This window comes from Hoplias malabaricus, chromosome X1 (assembly GCF_029633855.1).
Source record: "Hoplias malabaricus isolate fHopMal1 chromosome X1, fHopMal1.hap1, whole genome shotgun sequence".
NCBI classification, from domain to species: domain Eukaryota; kingdom Metazoa; phylum Chordata; class Actinopteri; order Characiformes; family Erythrinidae; genus Hoplias; species Hoplias malabaricus.
The window spans coordinates 17,747,305-17,770,045 of record NC_089818.1 but is presented as its reverse complement, the minus strand read 5'-3'; the positions used below and the strand labels follow the sequence as shown (position 1 = coordinate 17,770,045).

General features: G+C 40.4%; 4 protein-coding genes across 5 annotated transcripts; 1 reads left to right on the top strand and 3 right to left on the bottom strand.

The window, feature by feature from the left end:
* Positions 1 to 1,873: 1,873 nt before the first annotated feature.
* On the bottom strand, positions 1,874 to 3,896 carry LOC136675896 (tubulin polyglutamylase complex subunit 1-like). The gene is made up of 2 exons (XM_066652696.1): positions 3,404 to 3,896; positions 1,874 to 3,042 (listed from the first exon to the last, which is right to left on the bottom strand). Exons 1-2 carry the CDS (start codon positions 3,736 to 3,738, stop codon positions 2,496 to 2,498), a joined length of 882 nt encoding a protein of 293 aa, XP_066508793.1. The 5' UTR covers positions 3,739 to 3,896; the 3' UTR covers positions 1,874 to 2,495.
* Positions 3,897 to 6,026: 2,130 nt separating this feature from the next.
* On the bottom strand, positions 6,027 to 13,485 carry LOC136675800 (inositol-3-phosphate synthase 1-A-like). The gene is made up of 11 exons (XM_066652557.1): positions 13,324 to 13,485; positions 12,633 to 12,756; positions 12,318 to 12,479; positions 11,542 to 11,671; positions 10,805 to 10,998; positions 10,433 to 10,582; positions 8,730 to 8,945; positions 8,048 to 8,212; positions 7,817 to 7,930; positions 6,782 to 6,999; positions 6,027 to 6,513 (listed from the first exon to the last, which is right to left on the bottom strand). The coding sequence occupies exons 2-11, from the start codon at positions 12,747 to 12,749 to the stop codon at positions 6,315 to 6,317; spliced, it is 1,665 nt and encodes a 554-aa protein (XP_066508654.1). The 5' UTR covers positions 12,750 to 12,756; positions 13,324 to 13,485; the 3' UTR covers positions 6,027 to 6,314.
* Positions 13,486 to 15,687: 2,202 nt separating this feature from the next.
* Positions 15,688 to 17,959, top strand: LOC136675511 (ankyrin repeat domain-containing protein 34B-like). Its single transcript, XM_066652068.1, has 2 exons — positions 15,688 to 16,092; positions 16,982 to 17,959. The coding sequence occupies exons 1-2, from the start codon at positions 15,688 to 15,690 to the stop codon at positions 17,957 to 17,959; spliced, it is 1,383 nt and encodes a 460-aa protein (XP_066508165.1).
* Positions 17,960 to 20,108: 2,149 nt separating this feature from the next.
* LOC136675829 (uncharacterized) lies at positions 20,109 to 22,631 on the bottom strand. 2 transcript variants are annotated; one of them, XM_066652596.1, is made up of 2 exons: positions 22,205 to 22,631; positions 20,109 to 21,712 (listed from the first exon to the last, which is right to left on the bottom strand). In XM_066652596.1, the coding sequence occupies exons 1-2, from the start codon at positions 22,482 to 22,484 to the stop codon at positions 20,733 to 20,735; spliced, it is 1,260 nt and encodes a 419-aa protein (XP_066508693.1). In that variant the 5' UTR covers positions 22,485 to 22,631; the 3' UTR covers positions 20,109 to 20,732. The 2 variants fall into 2 exon arrangements, with proteins under 2 accessions (XP_066508693.1, XP_066508694.1); XM_066652597.1 differs by having other exon boundaries at positions 20,109 to 21,709.
* Positions 22,632 to 22,741: the final 110 nt, after the last annotated feature.

Below are 22,741 nucleotides of genomic sequence, written 5' to 3'. Positions count from 1 at the left end.
TTAACTACTGGCTAAAGGCAAAGCCAAAAATAGGCAGAGCAATAGCAGAGCTCTGTGGCTGATTCTATTACAGACAATATTAGTGTGTCGCAGCTCCTCTCTCAAGGGCAAGATATGGATCAGGTTCGCTAAGTTGTTCTTCTCATTTCAGCAGCTTTTCAAAAATCAATAGCTAAACTCTCTATACATCAGGGAAATGAGGGGAAAGTTCTAATCAAAGACAACCAGCGCTTTATGAATCATTGTTCTTCTGGGTATAGCTGTATTGCTTACATGTTGGTTGGCTTGGTGTAACTTTAATGCCTCAGTGAGTTAAGGCTGAAGTGAAAATGAGTTCACCGCAGTGTCCAAGAAGTTTTAAAAACCGTTTGAAACTAAACTGAAAAGGAGCTTTGTGTTTGGTGTCACAGAGATTTTCATTTCAAGTATTGAAAACAGGATCAAGACCTTTCTGCTTTTCATTACACACTGATATTCTTTCTACAGGAACAAAGCACTTGGAGGTGAATGTATAAGTAGGTATTCCTTGGAAGTATTGCATACTGTAGCAAACTTTTCTCACAAACAAATCACTAATAAATTCACCCTGGTTTTTTATATAGAATTTTTCTGCACAATTTATTGTTAAAAGGTAAACAATCGTTCAGAGGGACATTTTAAAGCATTCAGCACTTTCACCAGACGTCTGGTTCCTATCCAAGTGAATCTCCGATCTGCAGCATTACCTTTCCCTTCCTATCGCCACCACTCTCAACGGTTCTGACTGAAAGTTACTTTAGAGTGGAGCATTTCACATCAAACCAATGTCAATGACTCTGTTTACATCCTAGGGATTTAATCATGCAGCTTCATTGCACCTGTGTGTGTATCTGTGTGTGCGTGCATGTGCAGTTGGACTTAAATAAAACAACCTTTGACACCCTCTGCTGGATAAAAGAAAAATGCATTGTCCTGTGTCATTAATGTTTCTTGTATGTCTTTGTTCAGATGTTTCACAAAGAATATGAATTATTCATTACACGCAGAACAATGGCACCTCATTGATATGTTTTTCACAACCCCAGGCAAATAGTTTACTCGACCCAATTCCAAAACTAATCCCAATTCATTAATCCCAAGAGTTATTGTTAGATATTGTTAGTTTCGCAGATTTAAAAAGCTGTTCACTCCATAGAATACATCCACAAACAAGCACACAACGTAGAGGATTTATGACTTTACCAAGTGTGGGAAATACACTGTGAGCAGCACTGCTACCATTCTTAGAGAACCACATGGTGTGTGAAAACTAAATCGAACGACTAAGATGCATATCACTGACAACATGGAGAGCTAATGAAGTGTTTGGTATGCATTATAATGCTGAGAACAGCTCAGATCATTCTGACAGTTTACCGTTATGAACATTTAAGCAGTAACACAATTTCTAAATTTAGATATTATACATCCATCTATTCATTATCTGTAAGCGCTTATCCAGTTCAGGGTCGCGGTGGGTCCAGAGCCTACCTGGAATCATTGGACGCAAGGCGGGAATACATCCTGGAGGGGGCGCCAGTCCTTCACAGGACATCACACACACTCACACATCAACGTGTGTTTTTGGACTGTGGGAGGAAACCGGAGCACCCGCAGGAAACCCACACAGACACAGGGAGAACACACCACACTTCTCACAGTCAGTCACCCGCAGGAAACCCACACAGACACAGGGAGAACACACCACACTTCTCACAGTCAGTCACCCGGAGGAAACCCACACAGACACAGGGAGAACACACCACACTTCTCACAGTCAGTCACCCGGAGGAAACCCACGCAGACACAGGGAGAACACACCACACTTCTCACAGACAGTCACCTGGAGGAAACCCACGCAGACACAGGGAGAACACACCACACTCCTCACAGACAGTCACCCGGAGGAAACCCACACAGACACAGGGAGAACACACCACACTCCTCACAGGCAGTCACCCGGAGGAAACCCACGCAGACACAGGGAGAACACACCACACTCCTCACAAACAGTCACCTGGAGCAGGACTCGAACCCACAACCTCCAGGCCCCAGAGATATTATGCAAATTAGATACATTCCTAGTGTGGTTAGCTATACTTGATTATTAGAGCCTGTTTCTGATTAATAGTAGTTTCTATTTTTTGCTGGATTCCTTTGTTCAGCTTTTACAGAATTAGATACACATTGCATTTCATGGAAAATTAATTCTAGAAAAGAAACCCCTTTCTAATATGGTATTTATCAGCTGTCAAATGTAGGTAAATGTAAATATTTTACTTACAACTGTAGCTACATTCTCAACATGAGCACTACATTTTAGTGACCATAATTTAAAGTAAACACCTAAAAGAAAACCCACAATGTCATCCAGGATCAATTCTCAAAAACATCTACAACATGATCTGTAATAGACATGGCCCTTTTGGCTTAGCTTCCAAAGACCTTTCCTCATTCAGTCTCCTTCTGACTCTGGCTCAATTGACCACTCGAACCCTGTCAATGAAAAGTGCAGCAGCAGCATCTTCAAACTCCTTAGCGTCCATGGTTGGTCCTTCCTGCTGCTCGCCAGTGCCACTCGCCTCTACCATGGTCTGTGCCAGCTTGGCTGGAGAGATCTTGGCACTGGCCTCCAGGAACCTTGCAGAATCAGCCCCATGCGAAGTTTCCAATGCCTCCTGGAGGGTGGACAGAACGGCACGACACAGGTCTCTCTCCGCTGGCCGCTCGGGGCGACTGGCCACTGCAGCATATAGGCACTGGGACTTGCGGATATAGTCTGCAAACGCTGCGCATGTTTGGACACCCTGCCGAAAAAGCTCAAAGGGCACAGCCTCGTGGTCGTGGCATCGGATTCGGCGGAGCAGGGGCGCGGCCGTGGTGCCGGACAGACCTCCCTCACTACACAAGCACCGCAGCATTTCACTGTAAAGACGGCCTCGGACACAACTGGGAACACGCCGACGGGAGCCACACTGACTCAGCAGGTCATAGGCCACACGGATGTTGTTGTTGAAAGCTGATCTGAAATAAAACAAGGACAAATTAAAGGCAATGTAGACAATTGCGTACTACTACAGTTTTCACAGAAAAAACAAACACATTTTCATTTGTGTTCACTCAAGAGCTCTCCATCTTTAAAGGTGGAATGTTATGTTTTAATAAGAGGCTCTCTCAAACATGGAATCAGTTCCACCTTAAGTAATGTAACTGTAACAGCCAAAATAAGTCAATATTATGTCCCTCAGGACACCCATTAATGCAGTGAGGGAGCTCATGAGCTGCTTTATGGCATCCCATATTATTATAGGACTGCCACAACGAGTGCACCGTACGTTCTTGGACATTATGTACTGGATGCAATGGTAAAGTTGTGTAAGTTTACCGCTGGGAGTGATGAGCCAGACTCAGATGCCACAGAGCTCTGTTAAGCTGCTGTTGCTCCTCCACCCTGTTCTCCTCCTGTTCTTCATCTCCTCCGTCTCCTCCTCCTCCAGGCAGCGGGCCGCCCTCACACTCCGTGCCCAAGTTAGTGAAGTGCTCGGCGAGAAAGGCTATGGGGTCCTCGGGCCTGGCCTCCAGGAGCTTTAACAGAGCGTCTCTGAGCAGCAGCCCGACCCCGCATTGAGAGAGAAACTCTCCGTCTTTATCCTCCTCCTTCACCGCTTTAGACTCACCTATGCCCACCGTTCCGACACCCGAGCGCCTTTTCTCCGCCATTACAGCATCCGCCCCTTAAATGTAAACCTTAATTAAGGATTAAATCTATCCACGAGCACGTTGTAAATAAAACAACGACATGCCAAGGTTTAAAATGTGAAGTAAGCCAGTTTGTTTTGTAGCATAACTGCTAAGATAGCGACTGCTGTTGCTATGGGAGCTGGAAGCAGGCGCATGCGCACACTGTTTGCACACGGGAGTCAAGCCAGCATCCACTTGGAAAAGCTTGGTCAAACTAGCCCCCCCTCATTGTTTTGGTAGAACTGCGTATTCTGAACATTACGGTAAGAGCTGTAGGGGAACGGATTTCAAAAGAAAAGCCAAAAGTCACTGACAAGAAATGAAATAAACTAATATATAAATAAATAATAAATAAATTAAAAAATGACATTGCTATTAAGTGGATGTAATGAAGATATCAGGACATGTCAATTCAACATAAATTATATTTAAATTATTATTTTTCTGTCATTTATATTCTAAATGTTATTAAGAGAAATCCTCCAGTTTGCACACACCATTTTCACTTCATAATAATAGTACAACACCTGATTGTCACACACGGCAAAATAAAGGTCCTTTGTATGGTCCCATCTCTGTAACTTTAATTCCAAATTTAGATAATTATTAAAAGGAAACTGTTCACAACAAATTCACTACAAAATGAAAGTACACCACCTGATTATGTCACTCAGAATGACTTATCTATAAATATAATTAAAAATTTAGATAAATATTAAAAGGAATGCTTCAGTTTGCACAGAACAATTTCACTTTATAATAATGATAGTTCATCACCTGATTTATTATAATGTTATAAAGATAGGAAAAACAAAGGGCTTTTACTTTGAAATGACACATAAGAATGACATAATATTAAGTGAGTGACATATTCAGGTGGTGTACTGTTATTATACAGTGAACCTGTTCTGTGCAAACTAACAGTTTCATAATAATGATCTAAATTTGGAATTAAAATAAAGATATAGAACAACTCAAAGAGCCTTTATTTTGAAATGACACACCAGAATGATGTGATATTGAGTGACAATCAAGTGTTGTATCATTATGAAGTGAAAATTCATCCATCCATCCATTACCTGTAACCGCTTATCCAATTCAGGGTCACGGTGAGTCCGGAGCCTACCTGGAATCATTGGGCGCAAGGCTGGAACCCTGGAGGGGGCGCCAGTCCTTCACAGGGCAACACACACACTCACTCACACACTCACACCTACGGTCACTATTGAGTCACCTACCTACCAACGTGTGTTTTTGGACTGTGGGAGGAAACCGGAGCACCCGGAGCAAACCCACGCGGACACAGGGAGAACGCACCAACTCCTCACAGACAGTCACCCGGAGTGGGAATTGAACCCTGGAGCTGTGTGACTGCGACACTACCTGCTGCGCCACCGTGCCACCCATGAAGTGAAAATGACGTGTGCAAACTAGGCTTTCTTTTAATAACATTTAGAATAAAAATTACATATAATTTAAAGATATTTTACATTGAAGTGACATGACCTGATATCTTCATTGCATTCTCTAAACAGCAAATTATTTTTAATTCATGTATTATTTATTTATATATTTACATATTCATTATATTAATTTCCTGTCAGTGACTTTTATTTTGAAATCCGTTCCTCTACAATGTCTTACCATAAGGTTCAGAATAGGCAGTTCTACAAAAACAATGAGGGGACTAGTTTGACCAAGCTTTTCCAAGTGGAGACTGGCTTGACTCCAGTGTGTAAAACAAGAGTTGGTTTAATACACATATAATTTTACCATGGTTTTAACACATTTTTGTATCTAAAAAGTTTATTTGTATTAGTATCCACTGTATCTGCAGTGAATCACCTTCTGTAACTGGATCATCATTATTTGAGTAAGTTCATGTTATTAATTACTGAACTTCATTTCAGGTGGCACAGTGACACAGCAGGTAGTGTCCCGGTCACACAGCTCCAAGGACTTGGAGGTTGTGGGTTCAAGCCCCACTCCTTTATTGAGTTAGGTGTGTTCTCCACATGGGTTTTCTCAGAGTGCCCCGGTTTCCCTCCCACGGTCAAAATTTACGTTGGTAGATGGATTCAAGTGTCCATATGTATGAGTGTGTATCCCTGTGAAGGACTGGCGCCCTTACAGGGTGTGTTCCTGCCTTGCGCTCAATGAATTCTGGGTAGGCTCCAGATGCACAGAGACCCTGAATTGGATAAGTGGTTACAGACAATGAATGAATGAATTTCAATAATTTCACATAAACAAGATGGGTCTTCATGACAGTTTGTAGTATTCATTTATTTAATAATTCATCAAACCTTATATAAAATAACACCACAGCCTTGAACACATAACAGTTTTTGTGAATACTGTAATTATTTTGAAAAAGTACAACCAACCAGTTTTTTCCTACACTGACACTTTTTTTGTCAAAAAAAAACAAAAAAACAAACAAAAAAAAAACAATACTCAATGTGCTTATAAAGTGCGCACGATCCTAAACCACCAAAACAGCAATAATTCAAGTCACTGCTTAAAAATAACCCTTAAAACATGAGAGACAAGTTTCATGCAATAGTTTTTATTTTTGTAATATTTTCAAGCTCATTCATCTCTTTATTCTGGGCACAGTGGTACCCGTTGGGTAAATGGATGTTCTTTGGGAGAGCAGTGTTATGGACCTTGTTCTCATGGTGATGAATGAAGCTTCTCTCCATCTTATACTCGAGCTGCATATGGTTCTGAGGAGGCAGTCCCAGGCATGCCCTGTTTGACCAAAGAATATGTAAACATTAATTTTAAAAACACTATATTGTAAAATATTCTACAATGTAGGCTATTCTGATATGTCTAGACAATCTTCCTATCTCCAAAAGGTACCTACAGGAGAAGGAAAACACCCTTCTTAATTTGAACAGGGATTGATAGAATAGGAAATGGTTTTGCCATATTGCACAGTATACTGCAGTAATGGTATAACTACAGCATGCGACATTGTTCATATTTTACAGCCCTATTATTAACTCGACTGTACCTCATGACATTCTCGATGCAGGCTCTCTGGCGGAAAAAGGCGTTTACTACCGGCGCCCCCTGTGGGACGAGTGGAGCCTTGCAGAGGAAACTGAGCAGGGACAGGACACTGTGGAAGGACTGGAAGGTCAGGTCATCTTTTGTGCAAAACGTGATTCTCTGACACAGCTCTGTGAGGATTACCAGGTCCAAGATTATGGGGCTGGCCAGCAGGGAGTCCTTTATTTAAATAAATAAATAAATTCAGATAATATTCAAATCAATTAAAAATAATATTTATATCACAATACAGGTTTCACAGAATAGCAACAATAACCTGTTTATCTGTCCCACTGTATTTTCAGTGCAATGCCGAATTACTTTTGTGCAGCCATTTTATAGAAATGTAGTAATACAAAATGAAAAAAAAAAACAAGGCGTGCAGACCTTAACCTGTCTATGAAGAATATAAACTGTATGTATAATTAATTATGTAACCATATATTTATTATGTTATTACATGTTATGTATTGAAGTTATACGTTTAGACACCTAGGGGATAAATTAAGATGCCATATTTAACTAGCAGTCCTCACCTCATACACAATATGGACTCATGCTGACACTCCACACACCAGGGTTATTTATTTATGACATTAAATAATTTTAAAGGGTGTATGTGATGCTGTGTCTTTTTAGAAACCAAAACATTTAATAAGCATCTCCGTTTTATTCACACAGGCTTTACATTATGTACAGATGGCCTTGACTACACACTTCTTGTGTCTTAAGATCAGAAGTGAAGCCAAATAGCACAGCTTTTTTCAAGCTGTAACATTTTTGTTCTAATCTTATTATGTTTAGTGGGTGTGCTGCTTTGTGATTGGTTGACTACAACTTTCTAAAGCTACAGAGTTCCAACTCAATTTGGGTTTTGATACCTTTGCTACCTTTGTATTTCTTTGCACCACCACACCCCCCAGTTCATTTACTTGTGAATAGATTTAGGCTGCTTGTCTCACCTTGGGTTTTTCTAAACAAGCAAGACAGAACTTACCTCACAGGTGTTGTGCAGAGCAATAGTGTTAGTGCCACCCATCATTATCTCCGATGTGTATTCATCCATTGCCCTTTTACTGTCTCCCACATATGGAACGTATTTAATCACCACCTGGAGTGAGACAAATTATACACAGCTCTATTAAAAACGTCAGCCAAGATGGCCGCCAAACAAGTGCATTAAATATTGACCAAAAACACTCCCAGTTAAGGACTCTGGTTTACTCACACAGTGGTCTGGTTTCTCTCCTGGCTTGTAGAGCACAGGATTGGATTGCACCATGTCATCCACCACATTGCTCTTGGAGATCTCTTTAGAGCGGAACTGCTGTGGTGCAGACAAGTTCATGCCATCGTTATTCCCAAGGTGATTGTAGCTCACGATGGAGGTTGGCTGCAGAGGTGGAGGGGCGTGGGAAAACAGTAAACGAGACTGCACACTCAAAAATACATCAAAAACTTTGACTCAAAAAAGTCCCAGCATCTACATTTTTGTTTTATTTCTTTTTTTTTTAATTCTCATAAATGGAATACAACAGCTGCTGTTTACATGGAGAGAAATTTCATAACAAACTGTGCAAATAAATGCTCCTAAATGAAATTATTTCTTGTTACATTAACTTACAATAAGTTTATTTTTCCCTTCTCCTGAAAAGTAAATTTTTTGAAGTTTTACTCCATCAGTTATTTCATACCTCCTCGTCTGTCTGTTTGAATAAACTATGAGAGAGACAATGCCAAACTGCAACATAATACTTTTGTTATAACTTAATGAATTCTAAGTTAAAAAGCTTTCTTCTACATGGACAAAAGTATTTTTACAAATATTTACTGTAGGTTTTCACATCTAAACAATGCTTTAATTATTATTTACATCCACATAGCAGGTTTAGATAAATCTAAATACTTACCTTGATACCAGCACTGACAAGGAAATCCACTAGAACAGACTTCAGTTTGGTCTGGCCTGATTTGAAGTCGTCTCCCCCAATGAAGACCCCCCCTTGAATGGCCAGATCCACGGCTCCAGAGACGAAGGTATTCTGAGGGGAGCCATTGATATAGGCACAGCCTTCCAGAATACTCGCCACAGCAAAGAGTGTTGATGGAGATACCTCTCCTCCAGTCTATGATGAAGAAATGAAGAAAGGAGTTTGATTGGATTGCATGTGATATATTATTTACAAATAATACAGCCATTAACAGTTAATTAAATATAACTGAATATTTCATTAACACTGGGCCTTGATAAATGTTAATAATTCACAATGCCACCGTCATTACAAAATGATAAGAACATTGTAAGAATATGTACTGTACATTAAAATAATTCATTCATTGTCTGTAAACGCTTATCGAACTCAGGGTTGCGGTGGGTCCAGAGCCCACCTGGAATCACTGGGTGCCAGTCCTTCACAGGGCGACACACACTCACACCTATGCAGACATTTGAGTCACCAATTCACCTATTAACAAAAGTTTTTGGATCATGGAAGGAAACCCGAGCACCCGGAGAAAACCCACGCTGACACAGGGAGAACACACCTCACAGACAGTCACCCAGAGTGGGGATTGAACCCCCAGATTGAATCCCAGGACCCTGGAGCCGTGTGACAGCGACACTATCTGCTGCGCCACCGTACCACCCAACAATAATTGAACATTTTTTAAATAGAAAAATTATTTAGATCCATTTCTATTGGCCGATATATCATGAAATATTCACACAATGTTAAGGGGAGCTGACATTTAAAAAATATATAATAAAATATACAAGAAAGTTTTTTTTTTTTTTTAAATCAGCATGTTTATACGTTATTGCGCTAGCACCACTGCAAGAAGAAGAGTCTGAGATGGAAAACTACTGATCTCGAAACTCAAACTAATAAAGGTGAGGCAGGGTGTGAGAATACATTTGCCTTCAGGCCTTATGTTCCCAATAACTAAACAAGGCCACTCCCAACTATTTTCAAATTGCTCCAAAATATGCTTTCTCTGAATAAACACATTTTCTCACTACATACTATTCTTTTGCACATAAAAAAACTGATACGATTTTTGACGTAGTGGAACTACACCGTGTCCAGTGTGTTTTTTTTTCTCAGCGTTCTGAAATCGTAGAAGATGCTGCAAGAGGAAGAATAAATTGATATACGGAGTTATTGAGAACAACACAAGGAGTTCAGAAGTGTTTCAGAAGGTCACTGAGGGAGTTTGAGACTGTTTCTGTGTGTTGTTTCTCTCATTAAAAGGGATTATATTTTCTTTAACCTCTTTAATCATTTTAGTTCTCAGCGTGTTGATTACGTTCTAAGCTTTCGTGTTCTGCTACGAACAAAATGAGCTGTTCATCCGTCCATCTTCCTGCTTATTTATTTGGTCTGTAACCATGTCAACGGTGCTCTGATTGGTCTGCCTAATTTTTATACATCTGTCAATCGCAGAAAATAGACTGTAACACTGCTCCGGTGAGTCTAGTTCCCATATGCTGCTTTCTAATTGCAAACATTAGCCTGCTGTATTGTGATTATTCAGATTTTTGTAATCTCTCTCTAAGCTCACTGGCTAAATGTCTCTGTGTGTGTGTATGTGGAAACAGTTGCCAGTTTGTTACCTGAATAGTATTGAGAAGGTTCCTGGCTGTGTCATTGACACCAGGTACAACATCACAAAATTTCTCTGTGTTTGCCGTCCACAGCACAATCACTTTTTCTACACCACTCTTCTCCTTGAAATCACAAATATCTCTGCGGATTTGCTCCACCTGGAAGAGACATTCATACAATCAAGTCAGTCTGTTAAAATCAGCTGCTCTTTATTTTATATCAAAAAATGTCATGGAAAATGCAATAGGATTACTGCAAATGCAAATAGAAAAAAAACTGTGAATTAGCTTCAATTACAATTTAATAATGCTTTTGTCTTCTCGGATTAAAACATGATTTTGGTAGTTTTTCTGCTCAATTATCTTATGCTTGTTTGCTACCTGCTCTGCCTTGGTGCCTCCGAGCACATTGTCAGCCCTGTGTTCCTGGTTAGCAGCAATGAACTCTGGGATGTAAATGGAGGGCCTTGGTTTGAGCTTGCTCATGTGTGGACGAAGCTTTTCCTGAAGACTCCAGTCCAGAACCTGAGCACGCTCCATAGCAGCACCAAGGTCCATGCAGGAGATGTCCCAACCTGAGAAACATGCACAAAACTAATTTGCACAGTGCCCTCCTATGCTGGAAGAACAAAGGCACAAATCCTGCCAAACATCACTCGTAATTATTAGTCAGTGTAAGCCCATATCGAAAAGAACGCAGCTTAATCCTAGAGGGCAAATTTGCTTTGGTTTTGTTCCAAGCTTCTCTAATAATTATGTCAGTTATTTTGATCTCCTAATGACATCAAGCAAAGGGGATCATTGAGGTGAAATGGTGTTGGAAAATTCCACTATATTCACAGCTTAAAGTCTGCACTAGTATTGGACTTGAATGGAAATTTCCACTGGTACGATCTCCTGATTCACTGAACAAACCAGTAAAACTGCTGTCTTGTTTATATACAAAAACAAACAGCATAAAAGCTGAAGCACATAACCTTCAGAGGCTGATGTTAAACATCTCCCGAATGTCATTATGTACTCTGTAGAATGCTATTTAGATCTACAGGTACTACTGTATTGGAAATAGAAAAGCGTTATTGCTGCACCCATGCTTCCGAAAATATTTTTCTATTTACCATCAAATACAATGTCATTGGGATGCACCATTGGCAGCAGATCTCTAAAAGGCACAAAGACCTCTCCATTGGGTCCTGATCCCAAGGATACTGTAGAAGCCTCAAGCAAGGAGCCAAAGTAATTGGCGCTCTGAAAGAAAGAAGGAAGAGTAGTGAGAAATACAACTGAGATATTTAGAGCATGAATATGCACTTTATAATCTCCCACATTTTCCAAAGCAGTTTACAATTCACATCTTGTGTCTGAGAGACATTATTTATAAAGGGATTAGCTTCAGATATTCATGGGAGTGTAGTAAAAGTGACATGGAGACAAAGGGATGCCAGTCAAAATCATATGTAAAAAAAATAATGCAATACAAAGGCAATGTGGACCCATATCGTTGAGTAAGATACAGGAGCAGGATACAGAAAAACTAAAGGATTTCTTTACAACGTTTGAACCACTACAGTCTCCATCAAGGGAAATAATAAATGAAGACCATATCATTTGAGTTGTGAGCTGTAAATTAAAAATTGAGCTTTGATTTAACAATGAACAGAAACGTCTTTTTTTCTGTCATCCCAGTGGTTCTCAAAATGCTGGTAGTCCCTAGGTGGAGCTCGGAGCTCCTAGGTGGGGCTCAGAGTACTTTTGTGCATTCATATCATGCGTGTCGGAGTGGGGTGGCTCGAAAATATTCTTAGCCTCAAAAAAGAAGCTTTACAGAAAACATACAATCACCAGTGCTTTATTCTATGACTATTTCATTAGAACTTGGATTAGTGTGCTTTACCTTGAGTCCGTTCTTTGTTCTCCAGGTCAGGCCAAGTTTATTGGCCAAAACAGCAGCTGTAACAGTGCTACCATTGTTACCCCCCCAACCAACCAGCATCACCCCCAGCTTGGGCACAGCTCTCTCCGTCCGGAATGTGAACTCAGTTGAGCAAGGCGTGACCTACTGGCACCAAGAGAAGAGAACAAAAGCCAAAATAATCACTAAAAAAGTTCTAAACAAACACATACATAGAGAGAGCAAAAAAATTATATGAAAAGGATTTTCTCGTGTATAAATCAGATTTGAGAGTGTGGTTAAGTGTCAGATGCTGACCGTGTATGTGTCTCCATCACTGGACACAGAGGTGGTGTGGTAGTTGTACTGAGACTCAATGTATTGCTCAGTGTACCGCACGTTCGAGCTGTTGATCTGAATTTTCTCAGGCATCATTCAGTGCCTGCAAAAATAAATAATATATTTTAAAAAATACATAGAGCAAATATGAAGCACACAGCCTGACAGAGTAGTGTTATCATCAACTTGCAATGCATTCTCATTATTTTAAATAAAATGTTTAATTATTATCAGAGCCCCTGAGAGGTCTGTGTAGATAAATACGTATTTTTTTAGAATTAAATTCTTGCCTACATCGAGATCCTACTGTAAATTGGAAACCTGTCTATCTATGGCCGAAAGGGGCATAGGTCCTAAGGTTTAGAGGCTTCAATATGCTTTTCAAACTGAAGCAATGCTATCCGCACTGATAAAGGGAGTTATTTACATAGCTAGGATTGATAGGTAATTTGTTAACGTAGGACCGACGTTCAGTGTGCGCCGTTACAATTCTAAAAGGCTACTCCTGCACACTAACGCCACATTTGTAAAAAAAATTATGAGGTAACTCTATCTCAAATTGAGCATATAATATTAAACTATTCTTACTGACTGTCGTCTTGTCGATATTATTATACCGACATTTTGTAAAGTCGGTGGAGTTCACCAAATGGGGAACAATGTTACTCACGTTATAAAAGTCTCCTGCCGTCAGCAGCGGTGCAAGCGTATGGTCTGAATCTCCAGCCAAAGAACTAAAAACACTCTTCTGTCTCTCGCAGCATAAAAACGCGTCGGAAAAAAAGTCTTAAGCGGTGTTTTGAAGCCGGTCTGTGTTTCTCGTTCTCGGGTTCTCAGCTGTAAGAATGCAGGTGTTTCCAAACGTTTTCGTCACTTTATTCATACGCTCACGTTCAGAGCGCGCCTAAGCCCCGCCCCCGAGCCAATCAGAAGCGAGATCTCGAAAATTCTCTTAAAGATGTACAGTCTGTGCACATGAGATAAGCACTTAAAGAGTTTATTACATAACAAAATATTAACTAGTACAGAAGGTGTCCCCAAATGTTCCAACATCTTTCAGGCAAATCAACCATGAACTCAAACAATCTGCTTTTGTTACCCTGCCTTTACAGCCAAGACACACTGATACACTCCCATCTTTGTTTCTACACTCACTGTCCATTCTCTCAGCTCTCGCTCACCATAAATGTGCACTTTGTACTTATAGCGTACAACTACAGAATGTAGCATACCCCTTGCTCTGCATACTTTGTTAGCTCGTTAGTGGTCAGGACCCCCAGAGGAGCACTACAGAGCAAGAAGGCTATTATTTTGGAGTTGGATTATTTTTAACGCTACACTGACAATGATACGTTGGTGGTGTGTTAGCGCGTGTTGCGTTGGTATGAGTGGATCAGACAAGTGCTCAGGACATTAAACACCTCAGAAATCAGGTTTCTACAGAGCACTTAAAGTGTGTGTGTGTGTGTGTGTAGTTTATTTAGAGAATTAACAATCTGTTCCCACAGTTAAACAAACCATTCCATCATTTTAACCCATTGATTTGAGGAAATAAACTGAGGAACAATTTGAGTCTCTAAATATGATTTTTACGACTTTACATTATAATGTCTCCATTGGTTCATATAAAAAAATTGGTTCAAAAAAAAAAAGAAAAAAAAAAACCTAGAATTTTCTAAAATGGCACCCTGCCAAAAAGGAATTTTCCACTGAAGCCTTTGTACAAGCTCCATATTTTTGTTTGTTTGTTCAATACATGACAGAAAATTATTAATTTTATTTATTTTACCTTAACTGTACACTTGCATACACACACACATTGCAGGGTCATTCCCCCCACCCTAAAACACACACAAACACACACACAAATGCTCCCTTGCGGAAACATCACAGCACAGAAAGACCCCAATAGCGAAGAGGATCTATTTGCTGCTGGTTTCATACTATATCCAAGTCAACAGGTCAGTTACAGTTCTTATTTATACTCAATGGGAAATGTAGCCTATGTAATTATCAAAGACAGTTTGCTTACTAATCCAAAGGGCATAGTATACGGCAAGGAATTAGAAGAAAAAGAGTTATTACTGAAGTAATTATACCAAAGTATCAGAGACAATGCTGTCAGCATGAACTGAAACATCAATGAAGCAAGACATTTTTAAATGAAGAAATACGCCATATTGTTTGGTGAACTGTTGAACAAATATGTCCCTGATTCTCTTTTGCGTGCCGACAATATTGTTTTCATGGAATTGACAACATTTCTCTGCATTTCTCTTCTTTTAGATTTCCATTTCATGCTTGTCTCATTAAAAACTGCATGAAGAACTGTATATTGTTTTTTAAAAATGGTACTCCCTTAAGTAGTGTTAATATTAAATTTTAATACAATTGTGGATATATGGAATATAACTGATGTATACAATTCCCTCAATCTGATATTTTCTCATGAAAATGTAGTGAAATAATATAAAATCATGTGCTATAACTGCATGGACAGAGCTCAGTCAGTTACCCAATATTTTAAATGCTGACCTGGCACCAATGACCTCTTTTTCCCTTTCAACTGAAGTGGCTCTCCTACTGAGATGAAGCAGTTTCAAAGCAGCCTGCAGTCAAGGTCAAGCTCTTTAATAGCAGTGCCTTGATGGCTTGACATTTTAAGCTTGAAATCATTATATGCTGCATTTAGAACAGAAACAACACTGATTTTTGCATCTAAATTAGAATAACTTTAGTATCTTTACTTGAATATAAAATGAGCAGATTCTGAATTTTCTCTGTTGAAGACGTGTACTATTTTAGACTTAGAAAATCAAATAATTCAAACAGAATCAGACCAGGGGTGTCCAAACCTTTCCATAACTGTACTGATATACTGCATAAATGTCTTTGAGGGGAAAAAGTTTGATATTCTGCTGATAGCTTCCCTTTTTCCTTCCTCTGAAAACTAACAACTAAAAAGAGATTAATTCTGAGTCAAGCTTCTTCAAATAAAAATAGACTTTAAAAAATCCCCATCACAGCTCCAGCTATGGCAGAAACACATGAGTATCTTGTGGATGGGAGCCCCCTCATAACGGCGGCCCAGCTGGGCAAGCTCCGTTTGGTCCGGTTGCTGGTGGAGGGAGGAGCACATGTTAACGAGCGTAACCAGCGAGGAGAGACCCCTCTGCTGGCTGCCTGCCGGGCCATGAGGGGTGACCAGTCTGGAAACACCATGCTGAGGCTTGTCCGCTTCCTCATCAAGAACCAGGCTGACCCAAACGTCCAAGACAAGGCTGGTCGTACTGCATTGATGTATGCTTGCATGGAGCGGGCTGGTGCAGAGGTGGCTGCAGCCCTCATCTCTGCCGGTGCTGATCCCAGCATGGAGGATTATGCGGGGGCATCAGCACTAGTGTACGCTATCAACTCCCAAGAACAGGATACCATACAGGTCAGTGCTTGAAGCTGGTATAGCTTGAAGCCAAGGAGCTACTAATCCTGCCCTTTAACACTAGATCCTTTGCCTAAAACTAGAGCTTAATTACAATACCCAGCTTGCCACTGCAGAAACGGCCCTATGGATGTGTGCTAAGTGAATTATTTTCTGCAAATATAGGGGGAGCCCAGGAGCAAAAATATCAAATCTTGCCTAGTATTGCTTTAAGCAAATACATCAAATGTGCACTGGGAATCCGTGTAGTATCAGTCAATCCTGGCTGCAAGTCTAGCCGCCTATCTACTGGTTAATTAATAACAAATGTAATATAAATGTAATGTCACTTTTCCACTGCAGGGTATTTGCTCTACTCACTTGGTACCTGGTAAGTTGTCCACTCCCGTGAAATGTAGCAGATGACATCACAGAACATTATACCAAAACAGGGACCACACGCTTTGGAAACTATGACAACGATAGCAGTAAAATTAGGTGCAGTTCACTCATCATGTATTCGCTTGTTGTTATTGTTTTTTGGGAAAGAACACATCAGATCAGACAGATCCATTCCTTGTTGCACTGTCCAGCTCTTGCTGGAGTCTTTTGTTGACCACCATGCCAAGAAGCCTTTCGACCTCTTTAAAAGTCCAACAGAGCTACTGTGTGAGTCTGATAAAAACTAATGTAATTGCTACTGTATCTTGGGCTGGACATCTACATCTAAGCCAGCTTGTGAACCGGAAGCATGCAGTGCCAAAAAATACTTCCAGGTACCAGATTTGCCTAATGGAAAAGCAAAAGAGCCAATCTGAGTCAAATAGGTACCATGCAGTGGAAAAGACTTCCATCAGTCATGAAACAAAATAATACAAAAACAATGATTCTCTTTACCAACTCTAAACAGGTGCTGCTGGATGCCTGCAGGGCCAAGGGCCAGGACATCATCATCATCGCTACTGATCTGAGCTCAGACGGCGCTACCGTGACCCGCCGCTACCTAAACGTTCCTCCCTCGCCAAACACTTCTCCCGTCTCCTGCATGTCACCCTCGGATATTGAACTGAAGACTAGCTCACCAAACTCAGAAGCAGAAGGAGAAAACATCTTCAATTTCAGGGCTTCAGGAAAGAGAGGAAGCAGGGTGGGATCTCCTTTGCCTCAAGAGTCAGAGATCATGAACCGCCAGCGGCTGCATTCCGAGCCTTGGTTGGCTATTCATAACTTGGCCCACCTCAGCCGCACTTACGAGGAAACAATGAGGCAAGAACCCATGCAAGAAAAAGAGGAAGAGGAAGGAAGAAACATGTTTCTTGTTAATCAGGGTGAGCAAACTGATGGTCCAAAGGCAGCAGGACACAAACAGACTTCTGGGAAAGTGATATCCAGAAGCTATGTAGAGAAGTATATCCTCGAGTGTCCAGCGATCCCAGAACGTCTGCAGAGTCGAAGAAACACTCTACCTGCTCTCACTGGACAGAACTTACTTCAGTTGCCCACACTTTCCTTTAATCTGTCCAGCTCAGACACTCGCTTAAATGACCAGCCAAACAGTCTAACTCTACCCCCGGTTCCCAACAGCAGGAATCTCCACCAGTGCTCTAGAAGCTCCAGCTCCCTCTCTCTAGTACCACCTGAATTTAACACCATGACAAAATGGAAGCCCCAGGAGCAGCTTAGTTTAAGAACCCAAGTTCGTAGCGGCAGCTTCTTGCCCCCTCTCCCAGGCACAAGCACACCCAGACGCTCCTGCACCGGAGAGCAAAGCGCTGCCCCAAGACCCGAAGAGCAAAAAGTCCACAAACAAGATGGTCAGAGGAGCCGAAGACCCCCCCGCCGTCACTCAATGCAGCTTGAACAGATGAGGCAGGAGGGCAGCATTTAGAGATTCTCTTCATCCTGTGAAATCTGTAGCTTAGGATTTTTCAAATCATAACAAGCATAACTTGGCATTAGTCAGTGTTAGGTTTTAGAGTCACTTCGTTCTTGGCAGCTTCAAATGACTGATAGCAGCGTCTCGCTTGTGTTAAGATGAATCTGCCACTTGTGGACTGGCAGGTGCCACTAAGTGGAGAGTGACTGCCGCTCATGATCAGATGGGGCATCTACTGACAATGAGTAGCTGCTAATTATGTGACGGACTGTTGGCTGCTAGCTCTCATTTAGAGATTTACCCTGCTCACTTTACAACATAATTAGCATTCCAACTTTGGAACAATTGTTTTCAACAATATAAAACCAATTTTGTGATTGGTACATGTCTGAAGGGTTCCGAAATAACATAGGTAATCAAATTTACCAGATAATTTATAGGAAGCTTTGCAGAATTAAACCATGTTAGATGAATGTTGAACAGAGCTGTAGATGATTTCTAAAACATACTGAATAATATCAAGTAATAATATCATCAGGGTGTATTTGCTATGATTAGCAATGATTAACATTTGACCACTTTATATAAATAAATAACTAGAATATATTATTTATCATTTGATAATGTCTTTTAGATACTGAATAAAACATTTAATATCTTCTGGTGTCTAGTGTATGATATTTCAGTCTAATATTTATTAAAATGACAAGCGATCCTTGAGCAAAAAAAAATGTTAAAGAAATATGGAGCTATTAGGGTCAAAAATTTTGTTCATTTGAAAAATCTGAAAATGAAAGTTCAAATCTTGAGATAAAAATACACGTGTATTCAAAATTAAAATAAGTGATAAGTGTAAGATGATTTTTTTTTCAGTTTAAATTCAATTTTGATTCAATTATTTCATTGTTTTGAATAAAAATTGTTTCATTTTTCATTTTCCTATATATATTGATATTTGAAAAGTTATATTTTTCAGTTGCAGATTTTATGTTTTCAGATTTGTTTTAGTTTCATATCCTTTTTTGGTCAGATCTTATTTTCACTATCAGATTCTTTTTTTTTTGTTTGTTTGTTTTCCAATTTTGGACTCTTGTTTTAAATCTGAATAAGCTCCTTATTCTCTAGGTTCTTATTGTGATGTTCTGTTCCACCTTAAATCATGCTTTAATTTAAAGTGGTTCAGTTGCTGTGCATTTTCCTTTATATTTCTTATGTTTACAGTTTTTTTATTTACATGTGCTTTTCTCAATGTTAAAACGCAAAGCTGCTGCAGTAATATTTAAGGTGGAATGGGAAATGTAATTAAGAAGCTGGGGGTTAAAGAAGTTAATTTCCCGATTGTTATCCACACACTGGAGCCAACAGCTTGTCCTGATGGAGCGGACGCCATCGCCAGCAAAGTGCATTGTAGTAAAAGAGCAATAAACTCTGTCAGATTGTGTAGTTCTACAGCCACTTTAGTTTCCCCCAAAGTCTCCAACTAGAGGATTCAGACAGCCAGGGTTTCTTACATCATAAATCTAATGAACCAATCCCGAGAGCTTGTGGGTTGAGCTTCCCAGTTAAGCTCAAATTGCAAAGGAGTGCTGGATGGTTGCATGGACATAGAGCTGCACGTACCAAATGAAAGAAAACATGTAGAGTTGCATCTGTCATTTAACCCATGACATGGCTCAAAGAATTAAAACATTGCAGTTTTCTTCCTACTTATTTTTTTAACACACCCAGAAGACATGGTGAGTCTGTGCCAACAAATGCACTGTGCACATCAGACAACATTCCAGCTCCAGACTGACCTCACAGTAATTTTCCTGCTGTAACATATCCTCTAGACAGGCCTGAACAAATGGGTTTTGGGTTAAAGAACTGTTTTCTAAAACAAATCATCCTACTGCATCTTTAATTTGTGATTTCCAAAGGCAAAACTTGGTGTTTCCCAGTATTATATTGTTCTTTTGAAATTAATAGAAAATACATTGACTCACAACTTACCATTTAAAGCAGAAGCCTGTGGGCATTTGCAAAAATCAGAGATTAATGTTTGGTGTGAAACCTGACACGTTGCAATCAATCATCAATGGATTTTAATAAATATGTAATAATAATATCTGAGGCCAAACTCTTATCTCAAAACTTTTACAGACCAGTGTTTCAAGCGTCATAAAGCTTTATTTATTAATTGTTGTAATAATTTCAAGCCACATTTATTTAAATAGCAAATTTGAAAGACAAGTGTGGACCAAAGTGCAGTACAAGAAAATAAAGGCCATCCAAAAATAGGACAAATACAAAACAAGACAAGAATGACAGGAGAAATCAACAGAGGCTGTACATCCTGAAACATTCAAATGTCTAGGAGAATAAGTAGGTTTTCAAACCTCATTTAAATTCCTTTAAATTGCAGCCAGGGAGTGCAGAAAAGTTAAAAGCAGTCGATTTCAAAATCTCAACACTCTGGAAATGGAAAGTGGACAAAGTTTAAAACACTTCAGGTAGTATAGTAGGTGTAGCACCACCGCCATCTACACAGAAGCCAAGGGTTTGGCTCCCTGCCAGGTACATACTTACACTACACCAATTACTACCTACAATTGAAATATGATGAGAATTGTAAGCCACTCTGGATAAGTGTTTCTGCCAAATTCTGTGTTTATATGACATCCACGGAGCCCGGAACAGAGCATTTTTTATCAAAAATGTCCGAAATGTTATTTATTTATGTCAAAGTGCCTGAAATCTCTCATTTTTTTCCACTTTACTGTTTTCAAAAATATTAGACTTAACGTTACCACCTCTGTCCACTGTGGAGACGCACATGCCTCAGGCAGTTATCCTGTCTAGAGAACATTTTACCACAGAGCTGGCAGTGGTATGGTTTCTCTCCAGTGTGGATTCGTTTGTGTGTTATTAGTCGTGTTCTCTGGGTAAAGCCTTTCCCACATTCTTCACAACGGAAAGGCTTTGACCCTGATTGGTTGGTGGCAACTCTCCCCCGCAGAGGAAGCAAGTTTGCTAGTGGGTGAGAGTTATTAGGTAAGTGTACATGCTGTCGTGGAACTGAACCAAACGAATGTCTGTGTTTTACATTGGAGTTTGGTGGCAAGCTGGAGGAGCTCTGACCTTGCTGTCTTTGTGGTGCCACGTGACTCAGAGTATTACCTAGCTGTCTATACTGAGCATTATTCGTAAGGACTGCACTTTCAAAACACACCTCCCTCTCCAGCCTTACATGTGCAGGACCAAAGGAGTCAATGGGTTTGCTGCTGATGCTCTCAGAGTTCTGAGGAACCTTCAACACCGGTTCTAAGCATGGTTCTGATGGAAGCTGCTGGAATTGCTCCAACCCAGTACATCCACCCTGTCCAACAAAATCCTCCACTGGGTCATCTTCAACCGGTGACCACATCTGAACGTCTCTTTGGTCAGTCTTGTGATCAGATCCAGCGTCTGGATGCACCATCCTATAATCTGTTCTGGGCAGATTGAGCTCCTGATCTACCAGCTCCTCCACCTGCTCGATCTTCATTTCAAATTCCAGTCCACTGAACTCATCTTCATCACACACCTGATTTGGCTGTTTGCTTGGCTCTGGTCCATAGACCTGGGGTGCGTCTGGCTCATCCACTCTGCTTTGAGTGGGAGGAGGTGGTGTCACTTTGTGACACATCTGCGGTTTCTCTTCTTTGAGCTGCTGCACCAAACTTTTGTCAAAGGACTGGAAATGGCGCTCAGTTGAGGATGCATTTGTGGACGTCATTAAGTCTGCTAGATTTATAAAAGAAAGTGGGGTTTTGTTAAATGGTGGTTGTAAGACTGGAGACATTCTAAAAACACTTAATATACACAAAGGCAGTTTTCTTTTGTATACTTTCTAAACTGACTTAAACTAAACAAAAACAAAACATAATTTTAAAATAGTTACAGCCTAATAGTACATTCTGTGCCTATAGAACCCTGGCCTGAAACAGCTGCCTTGTTGTTGTGGTTTGCCTGCTTGCCCACTGGAGGTCGCCTTGATAAATGGACTAGTGTGCTGGAAGTGATTCAATATGCACAACACCTGGTGGCTGGGTAGGTAAACCACAAAACTGACACTTTAATGAAATAGCCCGGTGCCCCAGTAGTTAAAACCTATTTTTTAATTTCTCCTGAACTGAGCATTTTACATTAAATAAGCCAATATTACACTGTTTTGTATACGTTTTGAGATGTATGTAAAATGTCTCATACAGTTTGAAGAGCAGTAGAGACGCTTACCCGAGGCCACTGTGGTCGTTATTTCGGCCTGAACTGCGACGGAACACATGTCCGGAAGAGTCTGGGCTTTTTTCAGCTCTTTCTCTGTGACCTGGAGGCGTTTTTTCAGTCCTTCGATCTCGTCTTCCCTGCGTTTTATCTCATCTTCTCTTCTTTTCATCTCGAGGTGGAGAACAACGCTGTTGTCCTGAAGGAGCTGACTGATTTCTGCCACCGCTGCTTTCGTTAAAACGTCCATTATCGCAGAGACACGCGTTTGCAACACGACTGCAGACGCCATCGCAATTGTTCATGAACACCGTCGATATACTGTGATAAAACACGCTAATAATACTCTCTGCCTTATGGATAACATTAATATTTAATTTGTTTTTACTGTATTTCCTATAGAACACAGCAACAGCTAACGTTCACCTCCTACACTCTGCAGTTGAATCCTGGGAAAACCCCCGCCAACACACAGGCCTTTCATCATCTAGGGTTGTGTCCCAAATAGTCCCAACACCCTAAAGAGTGCACTAAACAAATCCACCGAAC